This window comes from Loxodonta africana, chromosome 5 (genome assembly GCF_030014295.1).
Source record: "Loxodonta africana isolate mLoxAfr1 chromosome 5, mLoxAfr1.hap2, whole genome shotgun sequence".
NCBI classification, from domain to species: Eukaryota; Metazoa; Chordata; class Mammalia; order Proboscidea; family Elephantidae; genus Loxodonta; species Loxodonta africana.
In genome coordinates, this window is record NC_087346.1 from 157,066,765 (window position 1) to 157,083,742 (window position 16,978).

Below are 16,978 nucleotides of genomic sequence, written 5' to 3' on the forward strand. Positions count from 1 at the left end.
TCTGCTAATATAATTCTTTTAAAAACTTTGTGAGTCTCCCGTCAATGTTATTTGGATTCAACTTATTAGACAAAAGTCATACCCACAGATCTCTTCAAAATAATTCCTTCTCTATCTTGGGCTTCCGCTGCCCTCTTAAACTTCCCAGAAGCCCTGTTGTTTAAAATTTTACAAAGAATTTTACACCACCCCCCTCAGCTTCATCTATAGATCATGTTTTCCTGACTATCCTCTGGATGTGATCTATGCTTGGAAGCCATTCCTTGATTTTGGCATTGCCTGCCATCAAGAGGAAAAAAAAAAATAAAAAAATACATTGCTATCGAGTCAATTCTGACTGACGGCAACCCCACACACTTCAGAGCAGAGCGGCTCCAGAGGATCTCCTCGGCCGTCATCTCTACGCTGGCACATCACCAGGCCTTTCTTCTGTGGAGCTGCTGTGTGAGTCTGAACCATCACCCTTTTAGGTTAGTAGTCAAGTGCAAACCATGCTTACCATCCAGGGACCTGTTGCCATCAAGAGAGGCTGAGACTATTCAAAACCATAGTTACAGCTCCTTCATGTTTAATTGTCCTTCGTTTGGCTTTTCCCTCTCTACTCTTGGTATAAACAGGAAGCCAGAAGCTACCCTCAACCTGTTTAGAAATCTTCCAGTTCATTAAGCACATTTTCTAACTTCTACCATCACACTGCAGGCCACAGTGTTGCTAAACTTTGTCGCTACGTAACAGTCCACTTTACTGCAGTTCCCAATAGATTTGACACCTTCCTGCAAGTTTGCACTTCATCTCCTCAAAGTCCCTGAGGCTCCCACTAACAGTTCTTTCATGACTTTCACACACACTCCTCAAAGTTCTCCCAGCTTCAAAGCCATTCCATCTTAGGCTTTCATTATGGCAGTCAACATGTCACACAGCCACCTAAGGGCCTCGCACTTGGCTATCCCGTGAGGTGAACGAACGCTCTTTACCCAGATGGCACATCTCTGCTTAGACGTCACCTTAGCAAACATCTGACCACTCCACAAAATGGCAGCTCCCCACTGCCCAGTCATTCTCCATGCCCCCTGCCCTCCTTTATTGTCACTTATCACTTACTCTGACACTGTATTTGCTTGTCTACTGATCTTCTGTAATACCCCCAGACATTTGAGTGCAGGGACTTTGGGGCATTCTGCTTCCTGATGTATCTTGTGTCTGTTAGACTGTGCTTGGCACATGTTATGAGCTGAATAAATGTGTTAAGTGAACAAGGGCTTCTGACCTTTTGAAACATCCTGAAGATGCTACGGCCGCCCTTTGCTTGGAGCCCAGCACCATTCCAGAGGCAGTGTTCTTAGGGCATCTGCCCATGGCTGTGGGCTGGCAGAACATCTGTAGGCAGAGCTGCCAGGGCCCAAGGACAGTTGTGGGCAGGGAAGGCATCCCCCCAGGCCCAAGATCCAAAGGCTTGCTCTGCTCCACGTCCCACTGCACAGCCCTGGTTTGTCACAGGGGACAGGGAAGAGAGTGGTAAATAAGCACAAACCCAATGACAGGCTTCCTAAGCCTGTTGTTGTGTTCCACTGAGCTGACTGACTCACAGCAACGCTGTATAACAGCAGAACTGCCCCAGACGATTTCCTAGGCTGTAGTCTTTATGGAAGCAGATTGACAGGTCTTTCCACCTTGGAGCAGCTGCTTGGTTTGAACCTCCGACCTTTCAATTAGCAGCTGAGCCACCGGGGCTCCTTCTACGTAAGCCTGCTGGGTACAAGCCCCAGTGAGCAGGAGGCCCCAGGCATGGAAACCACACACTAAATATCGGGCTGGACCCGCACTCTGCTGTGATCTGGACCCTAGCACCAGCCTGAATCAGGACCTGCCACCTTGAGTGTATTCAGAGCTCTAAGACAACCCAGGTGGTGGTATGGGATTTAAGGAACCTACAGAGGGCACAAAGCAGGGGCTGGCATGGGCGAACTGTGCCGAGGGCAGCCATGGCGCACAGCCCCTCCCCTGGTGCCACGGGAGAGCTTCAGATTCGAGACAGGTGCCTACTCCACTCCTCTACACACTCAGTTATTATGACAGGTGGCCTGGCTGGCAATTTAACAATTCAGTTAAAGGTTCTTTTCTTTTTATTTCTGTAATATCGTTCCATACAAAAGCAATAGAAACATAACAGTCTTAACAAGAAGTTTACAAGTGAATATATGAACAGAAAATCTGTACACATTATCATTTACAGCAATTTTACATGGTAAATTAACTGATCGTTAAAAAAAAAAAAAAAAAAAGGCTTCTAAATCCCTTCCATTGCCTTAACTCTTGAAGTATTATAGGTAGAACAGCCTACCCGGCTAGCACTATTTACAAGTACCAAATTAAGACTGTATAACTTACATAAAAGTCACTATTTCTAATAGCTCTGCTTAACAGCTTTGATGAGTCAGTGCTCTGTATGAGGATATCGCCAACCTGACATCTTGACAAAAAGCCAACAGTGAAGGGTACAAGAAGACGTTAAAGATCTTCAATTCTGGAAATACTGTCAGATACCAGTCAACAATAGCCAACTCCAGGCTGGTTCCATGGATACATGGTAAAATTCAAAACCAACCCGTTTCACAAGTGGCAACTTAATACATAAAACACTGTGGGAAACCACTTAAAGTATAGTTGTGAGGTTAGAACTTAGAGGCTGATAGAGGTTTAAGCAATTAAGGTTGATTTAAGATTGCTTCAAGTCCACTCTTTCTTGGATTTGGTTCCCTTTACAATTTAAAACATGCAAAACACACTCATTATATATAACATTACACCTCAAAACACTACATGACTACAATCGTAACTATGCAGGTAACAGCCACACTGAGAATTCAAAGTATTAGCTAATTAAAACTCATGGGTAACATCAAATCTCATTTTAAGCTAGAAGTGCCAAATTTTACCCACAGAACTTCTCCCCAGAATCGGAAGCTAATAGGCTTGACATCTCCGATCACAGTCGCTCCCACTCTGAACGGCGTGGCGCGTGGACAAATGCTCAGATTCCACACTCTGCTGCCTTGTGGAACAGTCACACCGCTGAGTACTCCGACGACGAGGAGAGCTGCCTCGGCTCAGCCGGCAGACCCTGGGGATGGAGGACAGCCCTTTCCTGAGACCGCTTCACCCGCTGAAAACTGCCAGGAATCACGTGAGGTATGTCAAGGTCCTAGACACTTCACTCGTTAAATGGAATGAGTACTAATTAATCACACTGCAAAAAGGGGTCTCGTATATATTCATAAGGCGCTGTATACAACATAAAATTTGTGCACGTACACCCACGTAATGCTTTGAGCACAGAAAGAATTAGCAAAGGTTGGATAAAATCACGAATGGCGGCTACCTCAGGGCAGGAGGGGACAGTGTCTGACTGGATACATTTCTGGATTGCTTTAATGAACATAGTTGCTTTTTTAATATTAAAAATCCATACATTCAAATATGACATTTGACCAATTTGAGAGTTTAAAGCAATTTCCAGCCCAATACATTTTCCCAATTAAAACCAAGGTTTTCATTGAGTTGATGTTACTGGTGGTGGAATGTTTTGGAAAAGGATGGTGACAATGGTGGCACAACGTGAGAGATGCCATCAACGTCACTGAAGTATAAATGTGGAAGCTGCACTGGTGAATGTTCTGGTGTACATGTTTCCACAATTTTAAAAAAAAACAAAAAATCCAAGGCTTTACCATAAATGTAAAAAAACAAAAGGCCCATCTTCACAATGGAGAAATCCGGTAGCTCCCGCCTGAACATGCATCAAACTGGATGTCACCAACGACGGGCCCATTGTCGTCTTCTTGCCAAAACTGTCTGACAACTCCATATTAAGGAACAATCTGCACAAAAACTAGCCTGAACACTTTAAAAGAGAAATGTCTTGGGGGAAAAAAGGCAAGAGACTGTTCTAGATTAAAGGAAACAGAGACATGGCCATTGAACATGTGATCCCTGATCAGACCCTGGATCAAAATAGTGAAAAAGAGCTGCTACAGGCCATTATTGTGACAAGCGGGAACCGGAATCTGGGCTGTTGACTGGATGGCAGTGTTTGACCAACGCTCCATTCCCTGAGCGTGATAATCGTATCGTGGCCTCGTCCAGAACATCCTGAATATGAGGAGATAAAAGTGGCAGTATTCAGTGGGAAGCTCCGTCTCTCAGCAGTGGTTAAGGAGCGCACAGCTCGCAAGGGAGGTTATGCACATGGGCAGAGTACGGCAGATATGACAGTTTTCACAGAAGGTTTGGAGCAGAATCTAAGTATCTTTCAGCCCAGCCTTCTCGCCTCCCTTCGGCGTATCCAATGTCTCTCACCAGGACCTCCCAGTCCATGCCTCTCCATCTGCGGCGGACACGTTCCCGTATGTGGCCTTTAGCCTTGGTTCTTTGGAAGAACAGCTTGAGAGACTTTTCCTCTAAGCCCTGAGGAGTTCCCTTTGCCCTAGTTTCCCACCCCAGAGGGTTTATTACTTTGGTCCAAGCTGATTGACAGTTCCTGGGGAAGCTGTAAACAACTTAATGGTTTTATATTTTTGTCTGGTCCTGGGCTGAACCTGCCCTGTGACTGGTATACACCTTGGAGGGACTGGTCAATACACCCAAGCAAATGAAGTGACTATGGGCTATGCAAATGAAGTATCTGTGGCCTGCCTGGAGGGGGCTGAGAGTGGCTTGGTCAACTCATGGCCCTGGTGGGAGGACCACACCTCAAAATTGACATGATGTTTGTGTATATATGCAGCTACCCGACAGGGGGTTTCTCAGACAGGAAGAAGCAGAAAGGAGAAAAAGCAGCAGCAGAGAGCGAGGAGGTAGGAACTCCTAAAAGACCTGTAACATGGGTCAATGGCTATCACAATGAGGACAGCAACAGACCTGCAAAGGGCCCTGCCGCAGAGCCCACAGTGAGAAGGCTGAAGGCAGAGAGGCCCGTCCTGAGAGGAGGCATGCATGGTAGACAGAAGGGCCTGCTTGCGTGCAGGGCACAGAGAAGCTGAGAGCTGAACTGCACTGAAGGGAGACTCTGCCTGTGTGCTTCCTGACCCTGAGTTACAGCCTGCTGATCCTGACCCCGAGCTATACCCGGCTGCTTCCTTAATAAACCACTGAACTGGACTACGGCCTGTGAGTTCCGTGTGGCCACAGCAACAGATTATCGGGCCCGGCAGAGAAGGACAGTGCTCTCCCTCATGGGACGGCTCGTGTTAGAACTGGTAAAGTTGGAGAAAGGAGGCATGTCTGACCTCCACCTCGCAGGGATTAGCCCTGGGCAGATCTTGATTAGCATTATCCCCCCTGAAGTTAGGCTCTGAGGCTGCTACTCATCATTTGATATCCTCCTGCACCCCGAGCTCTCCTGGTCTGGCCTCACCCGTCTTGTGCAGCGTCCTCTCCCCTTCACTTTTCTCCTTGGGATGCTCATTCACTGATCAATCTGGTTCTCAAACGGGGATCAGGGTCACATTTTTTAATTATTAAAGTGGCTCTTAATCCAAACTAAGGATGACCCCTGCCGCGGTCCCGACAGGTTTCTTTTCCAGGCCCGTCTGCACGCCCCTTTCCTACCACACAAGACTGATGAGCCGCAGAACTGGGATCATCGTATAAGTATCTTGTTTTTATTTATTTTTACGGTTTTTCCACGTAATTAAATAATCTTGAAAAACCATCTGGAATAGATGTACTCCTGATGAGGTAAACAGTTCTGCTATTCCTTCACTGTTGGGCACTGAAGTTACCTATAATCTTAGTCAGATAAAGGCTCTGTGATGTGCCAATTGTCACCAAACCTGGAAGGGCACGCCCCAAGTTCTCCAGATGGAGGGAAGGCAGGTAAAGGTGACATTCCACCTTTATTCTATACACTTCTGAACTGTTCGAATACAGCAGAGACTCCTACAAGTGCATGGCTACAACACTATGTGTATTTTCTGGTTTTGCAACCTGTCTTTCCACTTAATGTGATAGATACCTCCATCTGTAAATACCAGGGTGATCTCTACGAAAATAACAAAGGGATCCTTTTATCATAAACTGCCGACGTACATTTAACTGTACACAAGCAGAGGTCTGGAAAAACATGCACCCAATCACTAATTACAAGATTAGACGGGAAGCGTTTTTCTACATTGCTTTTGATCTTTGAACTTTTTTTCTCACATATGATTTTCTAAACTGGCAAATGTGGGGGAGGGAGGAAGGTGTCCTAGGCACACAGTGTTTCCTTATTTGATAACAAGGAGCCAGTGACTCCTCGCTAACAACTAACTCACCAACGCAAACCACACAGCCTGCCATTAAGTGCAGTGACAATGCCTGTGTCAGCGCTGGAATCAGGGGGAAATGGCCTTTTACTTTTCATTGAAGATGGTGGGATTCATCAGTCCAATTTAATCGAAATCCAAAACAAAGATCACTACCCAAGAACTCAGTATCTTATGATCTAGTCTAACATTTTAACGATGGAAAATACGGTAAGAAACCACCTTTTCATAAGCATCCCAATCAAACTTCAGCTTGCTCTGGAATTTATTCGGTGGCACAGACTGTCAACAGTAAACCTGGCACAGGCGAGCTGAAGGTTTAAGAGCAGCCGAGACACTTACCAAGTTGTCCTGCGAGCTCATCTGGGATTCTGAGCTGCTTTCTGTTGATTCGGTCTCCATCTCCCCCAGGTCTACTGGTTGGCTGTTAAACGAAACAAGTGGGGATGTCAGGACCCCGTTTAACAAAGTTGGGAGCAATGCAACAGAGAGATGTTCTCCAAGTCTGTATGCTAACCACGACCCTAACATCAGGTGGCCTCTGGTGAGTCTGTACGCTAATCACCACCCTAACATCAGGTGGCCCCTGGTGAACAAGGATGTTTCCCAAGCCCCCTGAGGGGTGAAGGTTTTCACTGGCCCCCCACCTGCCAGACAAGCAGCCCCTGCCCAGTCAGCTCACTAGACAGACATAAAGCCGGCAGCCAAAAGCTCAGCCTGCTCGGAGCCCAGGGAATCTGCCGTTCTCTACAGTCTCGGCATCACTCACCCCCCACAGACGTCGCTATTAGCAGAGTCATTAAGACATTCAATTTTCTAGGGGGAGGAACACTGACAAACCACACCACACACACCAATACTAATTTTTCCAACGTCCTACTCATTAAGACAATGGGACAATAGTGTCACATTATGGGAAAAATCTGTATGACATCTGTGAGGCCGAATCTGTAAAGCCCTATTAGAAATCATTTAAACATCCCAGCCTCAAAGCAGAAACTCAGATATTTGTTAAATGAGCGCATGCACTCTGACAGACAGGGAGCCTCAGGACGAGAGGGGGGCTAAGAAGAAACACCACACCAGGGAGGAAAGCACACATCCTCCCTACTGCCCTGTTCAATGGAGAATTCCAGCCATTCCATAAACATTTACGCCAGGGACACTCAACTAGACAAAAGTTGAAAAACCAATGGAGAAAAGATAAAACCCTTCCTTAATCAAAAAAGAGCCTTCAACCTTGAAAACATTACCATCCTAAATGAAATATGTCACTCACCAAAAGACAAATGCTGTATGATCTCAGTTATATGAAATAAACAAATAAAGATAGACCAAAGATTATTAGTGGTTACCAGAGGTGGGAGGGAGCATTGGGTTTTTTTTTTTTGCTTAGGGAGCATTAAGTTTATGTTAACCTTGTAAAAAGCGTTTACGTTAATAGTTGCACAATTGGAAGAATGTAACCAATGTCACTGAATTATACCTTCAGAAATGGTTGAACTGGCATGTTCTGTTGTGTATAATTTCACAACTTCAAAAAAACACCTTTTACTTTCCTGTAATATAATGATCCAAACACTTTTTAAGATGTGCATCTCACCCGCAAAAAAAACACACCTTCCTAGATTTGCTGAGATCTTTTCTAGGAAGCCCTGGTGGCGTAGTGATTAAGAGGTACGGCTGCTAACCAAAAGGTCGGCAGTTCAAATCCACCAGGCACTTCCTTGGAAACTCTACGGGACAGTTCTAAAAAGTTCAACCCAGGGAAGCTGACTCCCCCCTCGCCCCTCCCAGAGTCCACGCCCCGCCAGCTCCACACGCTTGTGCACCAAGAAAGCTGGTCTGAAGCTACGACGACTTGCTGCTTTGCTCCCTTGGACCTTCCGGGGGACTAAATACTATAACCCGTCACACAAAGCTACTTAAATCATGGTACGAATCAAGAGAAGCAGAACAAGAAAGCTTTAGAGACATACATGTCCTGTAGGTCACAGCCCTCTTCGGCAGGAGGGTCCCAGAAATGCAGCGCAACCTTCCAGAGTCTGATCTGCTGGTCCCACGACCGCCGGCTGTACTTCTTAAACTTGTTGGGGGTCTTAGGGTGAACGCCAGGCTGTCGAAGGTGTCTACAGAAGAAAGCAAGATTACCCTAGCAATACCATTCACATCTGCACGTGGAGGCATTAGCTTGAAAGCTTGAAGAGGAACCAAACCCTGAGAACAGCATTACTAAAAAAAATAAATCACCTGAGATTCTACAAAGTGAGAAAACAAAATATTAAAAAAGCACTACCTCTTTGAATATTACTATTCCTTTATAATTTACATTCCAGAAAACTAAACATCTAATCCCGATCCTGCCAAGACGTTGATGAGAACCTCAAGTTTTCTTTTATCTTCTTGTGTCTGTGTTTGGGACACAGTGAGATATGCAAGCTGTTCACACAAAAGAGAACAATGCCAACATTCTTCTCCAGTTATGATTTTCCAACCTTGAACTTCAACTTAGTTTTTCTTCTCCATCATGTATTTTAATAACTTTATGTCTATAAAATTCTCTGAGTTATGGAACAGTCAAAACTATGAAAATATTTTTCTGAACCTTCATGTCCTGGGTTTTTCAGCTGTCAATTGATTGCTCATCTTTATTTACCTAATAAGCTACTGTAAGTCATTGATAAACGGTTCTTAAACCAAACAAACCCGTTGAAGTGTAGTTGATTCCGACTCATGGCCACCCGGCAGGAGAGAGGAGAACTGTCCCATAGGGTTTCCAATCTTCATGGGAGCAAACCGCCAGGTATTCTCTCCCTTGGAGAGGCTGGTGGGTTTGAAACACCAACCTTTCGGTTAGCAGCTGAGTGCTTTAGCAGCGCTCCTTAAATGGTCCTAAGCAGGTATGAATCACTCCCACAACCAGACTTATTACCTACTCGGCTCTTTAGAAGCGCCATCCCGCAGGACTTATTCAGAATGTGCCAAAGAGACAAAGCTACCTGGGCACTTCTTTAATGTAGCGATCGTAGGCGATGGTGTTCTTCCCATAGTTGATCTGCTTCTGCCTTCTCATCAGCACGCTCTCGTCTGTCTCTAGGTCGGCCGGCACCGTAGACATGGACTCTTTTGAATCAGAACTGGAGGAAACAAGACAGGCCTTGCCGTTAAGACCACCGTGTAAGCTGAGCCAAAGGAAAGCTGAAACAGTTCACGGCTCCCAAACCAGACCAACCCCAGAACTGTACGGAATCACTGCAGAGGTGGGATCCGAGTGCACAACAGAAACAATATACCCGCTCAGTGAACAAAGGTGGACTACACCAGTAAGTGCTTCTGGGACAACTAACATTTCTCACATTCATGAGGATTTTCACTAACAAGTGACAGGTCTAGCAGATCAGAAACACAGCCTTGGTGTGGCATTTACCTTCCTGAGGATGACTTCCTCTCTCTTCCAAAGTCGTTTATGAGAAGTTTTCTTTTATATCTGAAAGCAAAATAGATGTTGCTGTTTTTAAAAAGGTATAAAAACTAACCTAATACTTGATGCTTTTCGAGCTAAGCATTTATCACTGGGAACACAGCTGCCTGGTCCTGAGCACTGTGGTGTGGGTGAGTGGGGTAGATAGGGGCACACTGTTTCTTTACGTTTCACCTCCCTTAGTCACCATCATTTTACAAACAAAAGATAAAGATCATGTGCCAAGATCATAGGGTCAGTGCTCGAAGCAGCCCAGTTTTGAGGGCAAAGCAAGCCCTAATCCCCACAGCCACCGCCGTATGTAACGCAGGGGCTTCCTTGGCCGGAAGAAATCCCCTAAGTGTCAGTTTCTTAAATAGTAAGATTCAACATTTTTGTTGCAAAAACTTAACAGCCTTTTAAAAAAAATGAGCACACACTGGAAGCCAAGTTCCTATTTCTTAAACAACCACAATGCCTTATTAATGGAAGTGTGTGCCTGCTGGGCGCTGCACAACTTCCCCCACCATGGAAACAGACCGGACACGACCACCCTCAGTTCTTGTTCCTTGCCGATTCCACACAGTACTGGTTTTGTATCACAGCAACTACCCAAATCCAGCTTTGCAAAGGTCTGCTACATCGCTGCAAGGAGGGCAGTGCAATCTAAGGCCAAAACTGGGAACAACTTCAAGCCAGAAGTCTGTGCAGCACCCGGAAGATGCCAAGTATCGCTGGGTTCCCCTCAGAAGTCTAAAATCCCTGCAGCGCCCTCGAGTTCGCTGGGCCATCCCAGAGAGTAGTCCGGACACCGGGAGGTAATGAATTAATTTATCTCCTACACGCCCGGAATGGCACTAGCTCACTAGTACAACTAGAATGCTCCTTACCGTGGACACATCATCAGGAAAGACCAATCACTAGAGAAAGACACGACGGTTGGTGAAATAGAGGATCAGTGAAAACAAGAGAAACCAGCAATGAGATGGACTGACACAACGCTAGATTAATGGACTCAGACATACCAACAACCACGAAGATGGCGCAAGACCAGAAAACGTTTAGTTGCCATGAATTGGAGCCAGCACAACAAGTAGCTATATAACATCCTTGTGAGAGCCAAGAAAACAGTCCCTCAAATCACCCCCTGGAGGGCTTTTCCCCCAGAACCCGAGCTGACAAAGACTGGCTGCCAGGTATGACTTGAACCCATTTCCAAATACTCAAACTACTGGCTTCTAATTGTACGTTTCTCCTTGAAGTAGAGTAAGCTGAAGTCGCACACACCCTCTCCTGGTGAAAGCACGACAGGCTGCCATAGAACGGACTCACAGTGGAGGCCGTGAGGTCAAACCACTGAGTCCTATGAAAGAGCAGCAGCTTCCCACCAGGCAAGCCTGCAGCTCACAAGTGCCCCAAGTCCATGCTCCGGATACGAGCAGACTGTTCTGCAACGCAAGAATCTTCCAAGATAGAGCTGAGAGATACCTGAGCAACACAGACCAGTCCGACCACAGGAGGATGTGACAGACTAGGGGAGGGAGATTGCTAGAAGATGTTTAAGTGGAACACAGGAACTGCGTGAAGTCAAACATCCTAACGGGACAGCTGAGAAAATGGAGATCCATGTAAATAAAACAACTCGTTCGAAACACACTGGAGCCCGCGTCTGCCAACTCAGTTCAGGTTTCCCACTCAAAGAGTTTACCCACCCAATCACAGACATTTTGATACTGAAAAGAAATTAAGAGACGACCTGCTTGAATGTTCAATAACCAATTCCCACGTGTGCCTGTCTCTCCAAAAGAGTCAGCTAGAAAGCACGTTGAGGTGGACCAAGTGGTCTGAGCCTGTCTCCCCTGCCGACACTAAGGAACACATTTTCTCGTCAGAATTAAGGACTAACGAGGACTCTGATTTATCAGCCACTCGGGAGCTAAGCTCCTCTTGGTTCAATACGCGTCACCTCACTAGGAAGCTCGCTGTTTCAGTTCATTCAGCTTTGTTTGACAGCATTTATCAGAGGGGACAAAGGACTAAAATCTTCAGGATACAATTCGAAGAAGATATGCTTGTTCCTGACGATGCCTCATAGACTACCTGCCTGTCTCCCCACAGACCATGTCCTAAATTCCCAAACAGTAGCACACGTGGGTGTAACAAGGGTTTAATGAAACCCAGAGAGGCTGTAAGCCATCTGCCCAAACTCAGTGAACCAGTAAGTTCTATCCCATCTAGGAGAAGGATACGAACGCTTCACCTGCACTGTGCGCGATAAGTCAAGGAAAAGGACTCGGATCCACCAAACACTTCAGTGTTCAACGGCAAGGGGTTCAGAGACCCCACCTGCCAGGCAGGCCCCTCTCTGCACTCTAGCATGTCTGAGCTGTGTCACCTCGAGAGCTCGCTCCTTCAGCTGACGCTGGCATCTGCATTGTACTTGGCCGGGTTGTGAGGAAACACTCTAGTGCCCAACAAAGTGTCGGTTACAGACGGTCAGAGGCTCCCAATAGCCTTCTGGAATCAACTAGCATCCTCTTCAAAACCTACTTCCGCTCTTGGAAGGACTACTTCTAAGACAATGGTCTTCAAACCTTAGGGTGCAGACTGGGCCCTGCCCCTAAGGTTTCCCATTCAGGAGGTCTGGGGTGGGGCCAATAATTTCCATTTCTAATTAGTTCCTACAGGATGCTGAGGCTCCTGGTCTGGGGACCACACTGCTGAGCTCCACTGCCTAAGACACACCTCAAGTTCAGTATTTAATTAAAATCACCACAGATAACATTCCAGGTAGTCTGAAAGTATACCTTGCAATCTCTTTATTAACTCTGGTTCTCATTTCATCTTCTTCAACTGCACTTCCCCAGTCTGAACATCTAGAACGTGGCTTCGGGCCTTCAGGTGTGGTGAAGCTGCAAAAGAAAATGAGGACGCATGTATGAACCGTGACACGCAGCCTCGGTCTCCTTTAAAACTATAGGTTGGGAAATACTGAGGCTATTTGGCCTAACGCCAGGAGGTTTGCAATCAATTAGATATGACAGAGAACCTCTGAAGCCTCGCTGGGCCCTAGTCGTCAAACTTCTGCTTTATGCCCAAGTGTGCCAGCATTCACTAAATATGGGGACACAGTGGGTGGGGAGACAGGCAGGCAAAGCTACAAGTCATCATCAGCACCAAGAGGAGCACCTAATACAGTTTTGATATGGAAAATGAGGATTTTTTCCCCAAGTGGTAAAAAGAAGCCTAGTAAAATGATAAACATTTAGTGTACAGTGCTGACATGCAGAACGTACCACACTGCAATGAGAGCACAGGAGATAAGTACAGATGCCGGAGCCTTTGACACATTAGGACTTAGTCGACTGTTACAGTACTGCCTGTTGTTTGTTGTTGGTAGGTGCCATCCAGTCAATTTCAACTCACAGCAACCCTACAGAGCAGAGAAGACCTGTCCCACAGGGTTTCCCAGGCTGTAATCTTCACAGCAGACTGCCAGGTCTTTTTTTCTGTGGAGCCAGCAGGTAGGCTGGAACAACTGACCTTTCAGTTAGCAGCCGAGTGCTTAGCCACTGCGCCACCAGGGCTCCTTAAAGGTACCACCTAGGGTTGGGTTAAGGAGTCCCAATGGCAGTGGTTAAGCACTCAGTTGCTAATTGAAAGGTCAGCAGTTGGAACCCACCAGTCACTCCACAGGAAAAAGATGTGGCAGTCTCCTTCTATAAAGATCAAAGCCCTGGAAATCCTCTGGGGCAGTTCTGTCCTATAGAGTTGCTATGAGTCAGAATCAACTCAATGGCAATGGGTTCGGTTTGGTTTTAGAGTTGGGTTAAACCTCATCCAGGACCCAGTTCTACCTTGTGCTCAAAGAAATCTTTAGTCAAGATCAGGCAATGTGAAAACTTAAATGCTTCAATGCCAAGAAATCTGGCATGGTTGTTTATAAACTTAATTTATAGTTAGATTTGTACTTTTCTGTCCCATTTCCCCTGGCCACCACTGGTGTAAAACTAGACACTGCTTCTATGTAATCGTCACTTCTTCCCTTATAATCACACCCCCAGAGAAACTCAAACTGGATCCCCAAAAGTCAGTTTCCAGATCAAAAAAATGGTTTGAAAGATCTGAAACCAAAATGAACTTATTAACAAAGTTGCAGTAACTCAATAATTAGACAGGAGGTAAGAGCCTGGAACCAAATGAAGGCTTGTCCTGGGCTGGACATAAACATCCCACTCAGTCCACCAACAGGTTCAATCTGGGGCTCCCAAGTGAGGTTCCTGAACTGGAACGTTTCAACACAGGAACTTACTGACTGCTCAGAACATCCTTTGGGAGTATGACAGACAGCGCTATTCACAGCTCACTGATCTGCTTTATCTGACAAGGCTACTTCTGGGGAGAGTACTCAACGGGTCAACCAAAGCCTATCTTACACGTGGAGCTCATCTCACTACAAACGGCTGCTCCACCTTGCCTCACCTGATCAGGGCTGCTGCTGCTTCCCAACTTGAGTCAGCAGCAGTACTCAGGGTCTTGCTGTACCACGAGACAGCTGTGTGCTAGCACCACCAGGGAACCCCCAGCACGCCACTCGGCGAGGAGCAGTGGTTCTCTTCCACACCCACCACCACAGCAGGGCCTGGTCTGAGGGTTGCTACCCTCATTCCCACTTCCAGGTCATTCTTCCTCTTTTCAAGCTAACGCCATCTATCAGCCCACAACCCTTCTGGTTGCAGCATGTTACCTCCTGGTTATCCCCCTTCAGGGATCAAGGTGTCACACTTGACTGGCAACACTCCCCCCTCATCATTTCATCCACCAGCACTTCCTGGGCCAGGAGCTGGGAAGACTGAAGGGAGCACAGCCTGCCCTCAGGAGCGTGAACTTCAGTGAGCGGGGCGCTAAAGGAATGAGCTGCTGTAAAACCTCGGCGGTGATTAACAAAGAGCAGTGGGGAACTGTGGGATGGGCTCACTGCCAGAGCGATGCAAAGGTGGGAGTCACTCAGCACCAAAAACAACCACCCGAACCCACTGCCGTTCAGTCGATTCTGACTCGTGGCAACCCCACACGTTAAAAGACTAGAACTGAGCTCCAGTGTTTTCTCAGCTGTGATCTTTATGTAAGCAGATTGCCGATCCTTCCTTCTGCGGTGCCACTGGGTGGATTCAAGCCACCAATCTCTATGTTAGTTGCCAAGTGCAAGCTGTTTGTGTCACCAGGGACTTTACCTAGAACCCCAAAGAGCTCAATAACTGACTTAGAGTGAGCCAAGCTTTGTTTACATTTGTCACCGAGAAATGCCTCAAACAGCCTAATACTCCAAAGTCACGTTGTGTTTTAAGTGCCTTAACTAGTCAAGAAGGCAGCCAGCAAACTCCACCTCCCTCTGTGGGTCATTCCATTCACACAAGACCTCCTCAGGCAAAAAGTCACCCAGAAACTGCATCTACGAGGTGTTATCTTTGCATCTTTTAACAAGCGGAGCAGAAGCAAAGGCGTCTATGTGCCTGAGACACCACTTCCAAAGACCACAAGCCCCTTCCGTAGTCCCACCAAAGTCCATCTAGCGCCGCCTCCACCAAGGAGAAAATCCCACTGGATCCGTGGGTGGCTCCAACGGTTTGCGTCCGACGACCAGCCCACCCCACGGTGCAGTGGAAAAAAAGCCTGGTGATTTACCTCTCCAGGGAGGCCAGGCAGGAAAACCCCACGGAGCGGGGCCACGGGCACGAGCGGGGCCACGGGCACCCCCGGGGCCGCCGGGAGTCGGAACTCACTCCGCGGCCGCCCGTCTGAAAGAAGCCCCCCGAGAGAACCCCGGGGCCCGAGGGCGTCCCGGCGGGCCCGCACCTGTCCAGTCTGTGGTCCGCGCGCCTGCGCTCGTGGGCGTCGGGGGACGCGGAGGGGTCGCAGTCCTCGGGCTTCCTGCGCTTCCCGTCGGCTCTGCGCTTCCGCCCCAAGGACCATCTGGCTGCCGAGTGCGGGCTGCGCACAAAGAGACCGCAGTCGGTCAGCGGCCGGCGCGGGCCTCTCCCGGCCTCCCCCACCCCGGGCCCGGCCGCCCGAGGGCGCCCGCCCGCCCGCCCGCTTCCGGCCCGGCCCGCCCCGGGGACTCCCAGGCGTTCCGCCCGGCCTCACCTGGCGTCGCCGTACCGGGGAGGGCTTCGCGGCCGGCAGGCCATGGCGAGCGCAGCGGCGGAGGGCCGCGGAGGGCGGGGAGGCGCGCGGGGCCGCGGGGCCGCGACGCAGGAACGCGAGCTGTGGCGGCGAAGGCGGCGAAGCAGCGGCCGGAGAGCGACACCCGTTCCCGCGCCGGCGCTGACAGACTGAGCGCGCGCCCCGCCCCCAACCGCCTTTATGCGGCCCCGGCCCCGCCCCTCGGAGCTCCCGCGCGCGCCGGGCGGGGCGCAACCATCGGATCCACGGCGACGGGGGGAGCCCAGGTCAGCGGCGCGCGCCTCGGAGGCTGCCTAGGCTTGGGCTGAGTGTCCAGGACCCCGGACGACCAAAACCATTAACTCCGGTCGCCGCCGTCTGAGGAGGCGGGTCGACGCCCTCGTCTGCATGAGATCCGAGGGAAAAGTTGCTCCCCTCGAGTATTGAGGCAGCCGGGCCGCCGCTGGCCCCTCGGAAGCTGATTGGCTGCGCCTTCGCGGGAGGAGGGGGGTATTGGCGGGAGATTCAGACGCGCGCGGCGCAGGGGTCAGAGGGAGCGTCTTCGATTGGTCTCGGCCCGGTGGGGCGCGCCTCCGATAGGTTGCGCTTGCTCGAGGCTAGTCTCCCATTGGCCTGTCCCAGGTGGGGGCGAGCCTTCTCGCTGGCGGGAAACCTGGAACCCGGAAGGCGCGTCTGGGGCGTTTGGTCCTCCCGGCCCCGCGGCGTGATAACCCGGGGAGCTGCTGGGGCTGTAGCCGCCGTCGGGCCCCAAGGCGCGTGGTTCCCGCCCGTTTGGACGGGGGTCTCCCAGACTGCGAATTCCTTCCGGGTGAGGCAAGAGGGGCTGGGATGTGCCCGAGACCTGCACCTGCCTTCGCCCCGGCAGCAGCCGCCCTGGGCCGTCGGGTCGGAAGGGATCAGGCCAGGCCTCTCCGAGGGGGAGGGTGCAGCCGAGCCCCGAGGGAAGCGGAGACCCTGAGCGAGGAGGGCCCCAGGGATGGTCGGGTGCACGGAGGAGGATGTGGGGTGTGAGAATGAAGCTGGGGCGCGG

General features: G+C 49.1%; 1 protein-coding gene across 3 annotated transcripts; it reads right to left on the reverse strand.

The window, feature by feature from the left end:
* Positions 1-2,092: 2,092 nt before the first annotated feature.
* On the reverse strand, positions 2,093-16,007 carry SLBP (stem-loop histone mRNA binding protein). 3 transcript variants are annotated; one of them, XM_023549711.2, is made up of 8 exons: positions 15,910-16,006; positions 15,622-15,756; positions 12,573-12,677; positions 9,733-9,792; positions 9,305-9,442; positions 8,285-8,434; positions 6,648-6,729; positions 2,093-4,149 (listed from the first exon to the last, which is right to left on the reverse strand). In XM_023549711.2, the coding sequence occupies exons 1-8, from the start codon at positions 15,951-15,953 to the stop codon at positions 4,039-4,041; spliced, it is 825 nt and encodes a 274-aa protein (XP_023405479.2). In that variant the 5' UTR covers positions 15,954-16,006; the 3' UTR covers positions 2,093-4,038. The 3 variants fall into 3 exon arrangements, with proteins under 3 accessions (XP_023405479.2, XP_064142205.1, XP_064142206.1); XM_064286135.1 differs by having other exon boundaries at positions 15,925-15,968; XM_064286136.1 differs by lacking the exon at positions 12,573-12,677 and having other exon boundaries at positions 15,910-16,007.
* Positions 16,008-16,978: the final 971 nt, after the last annotated feature.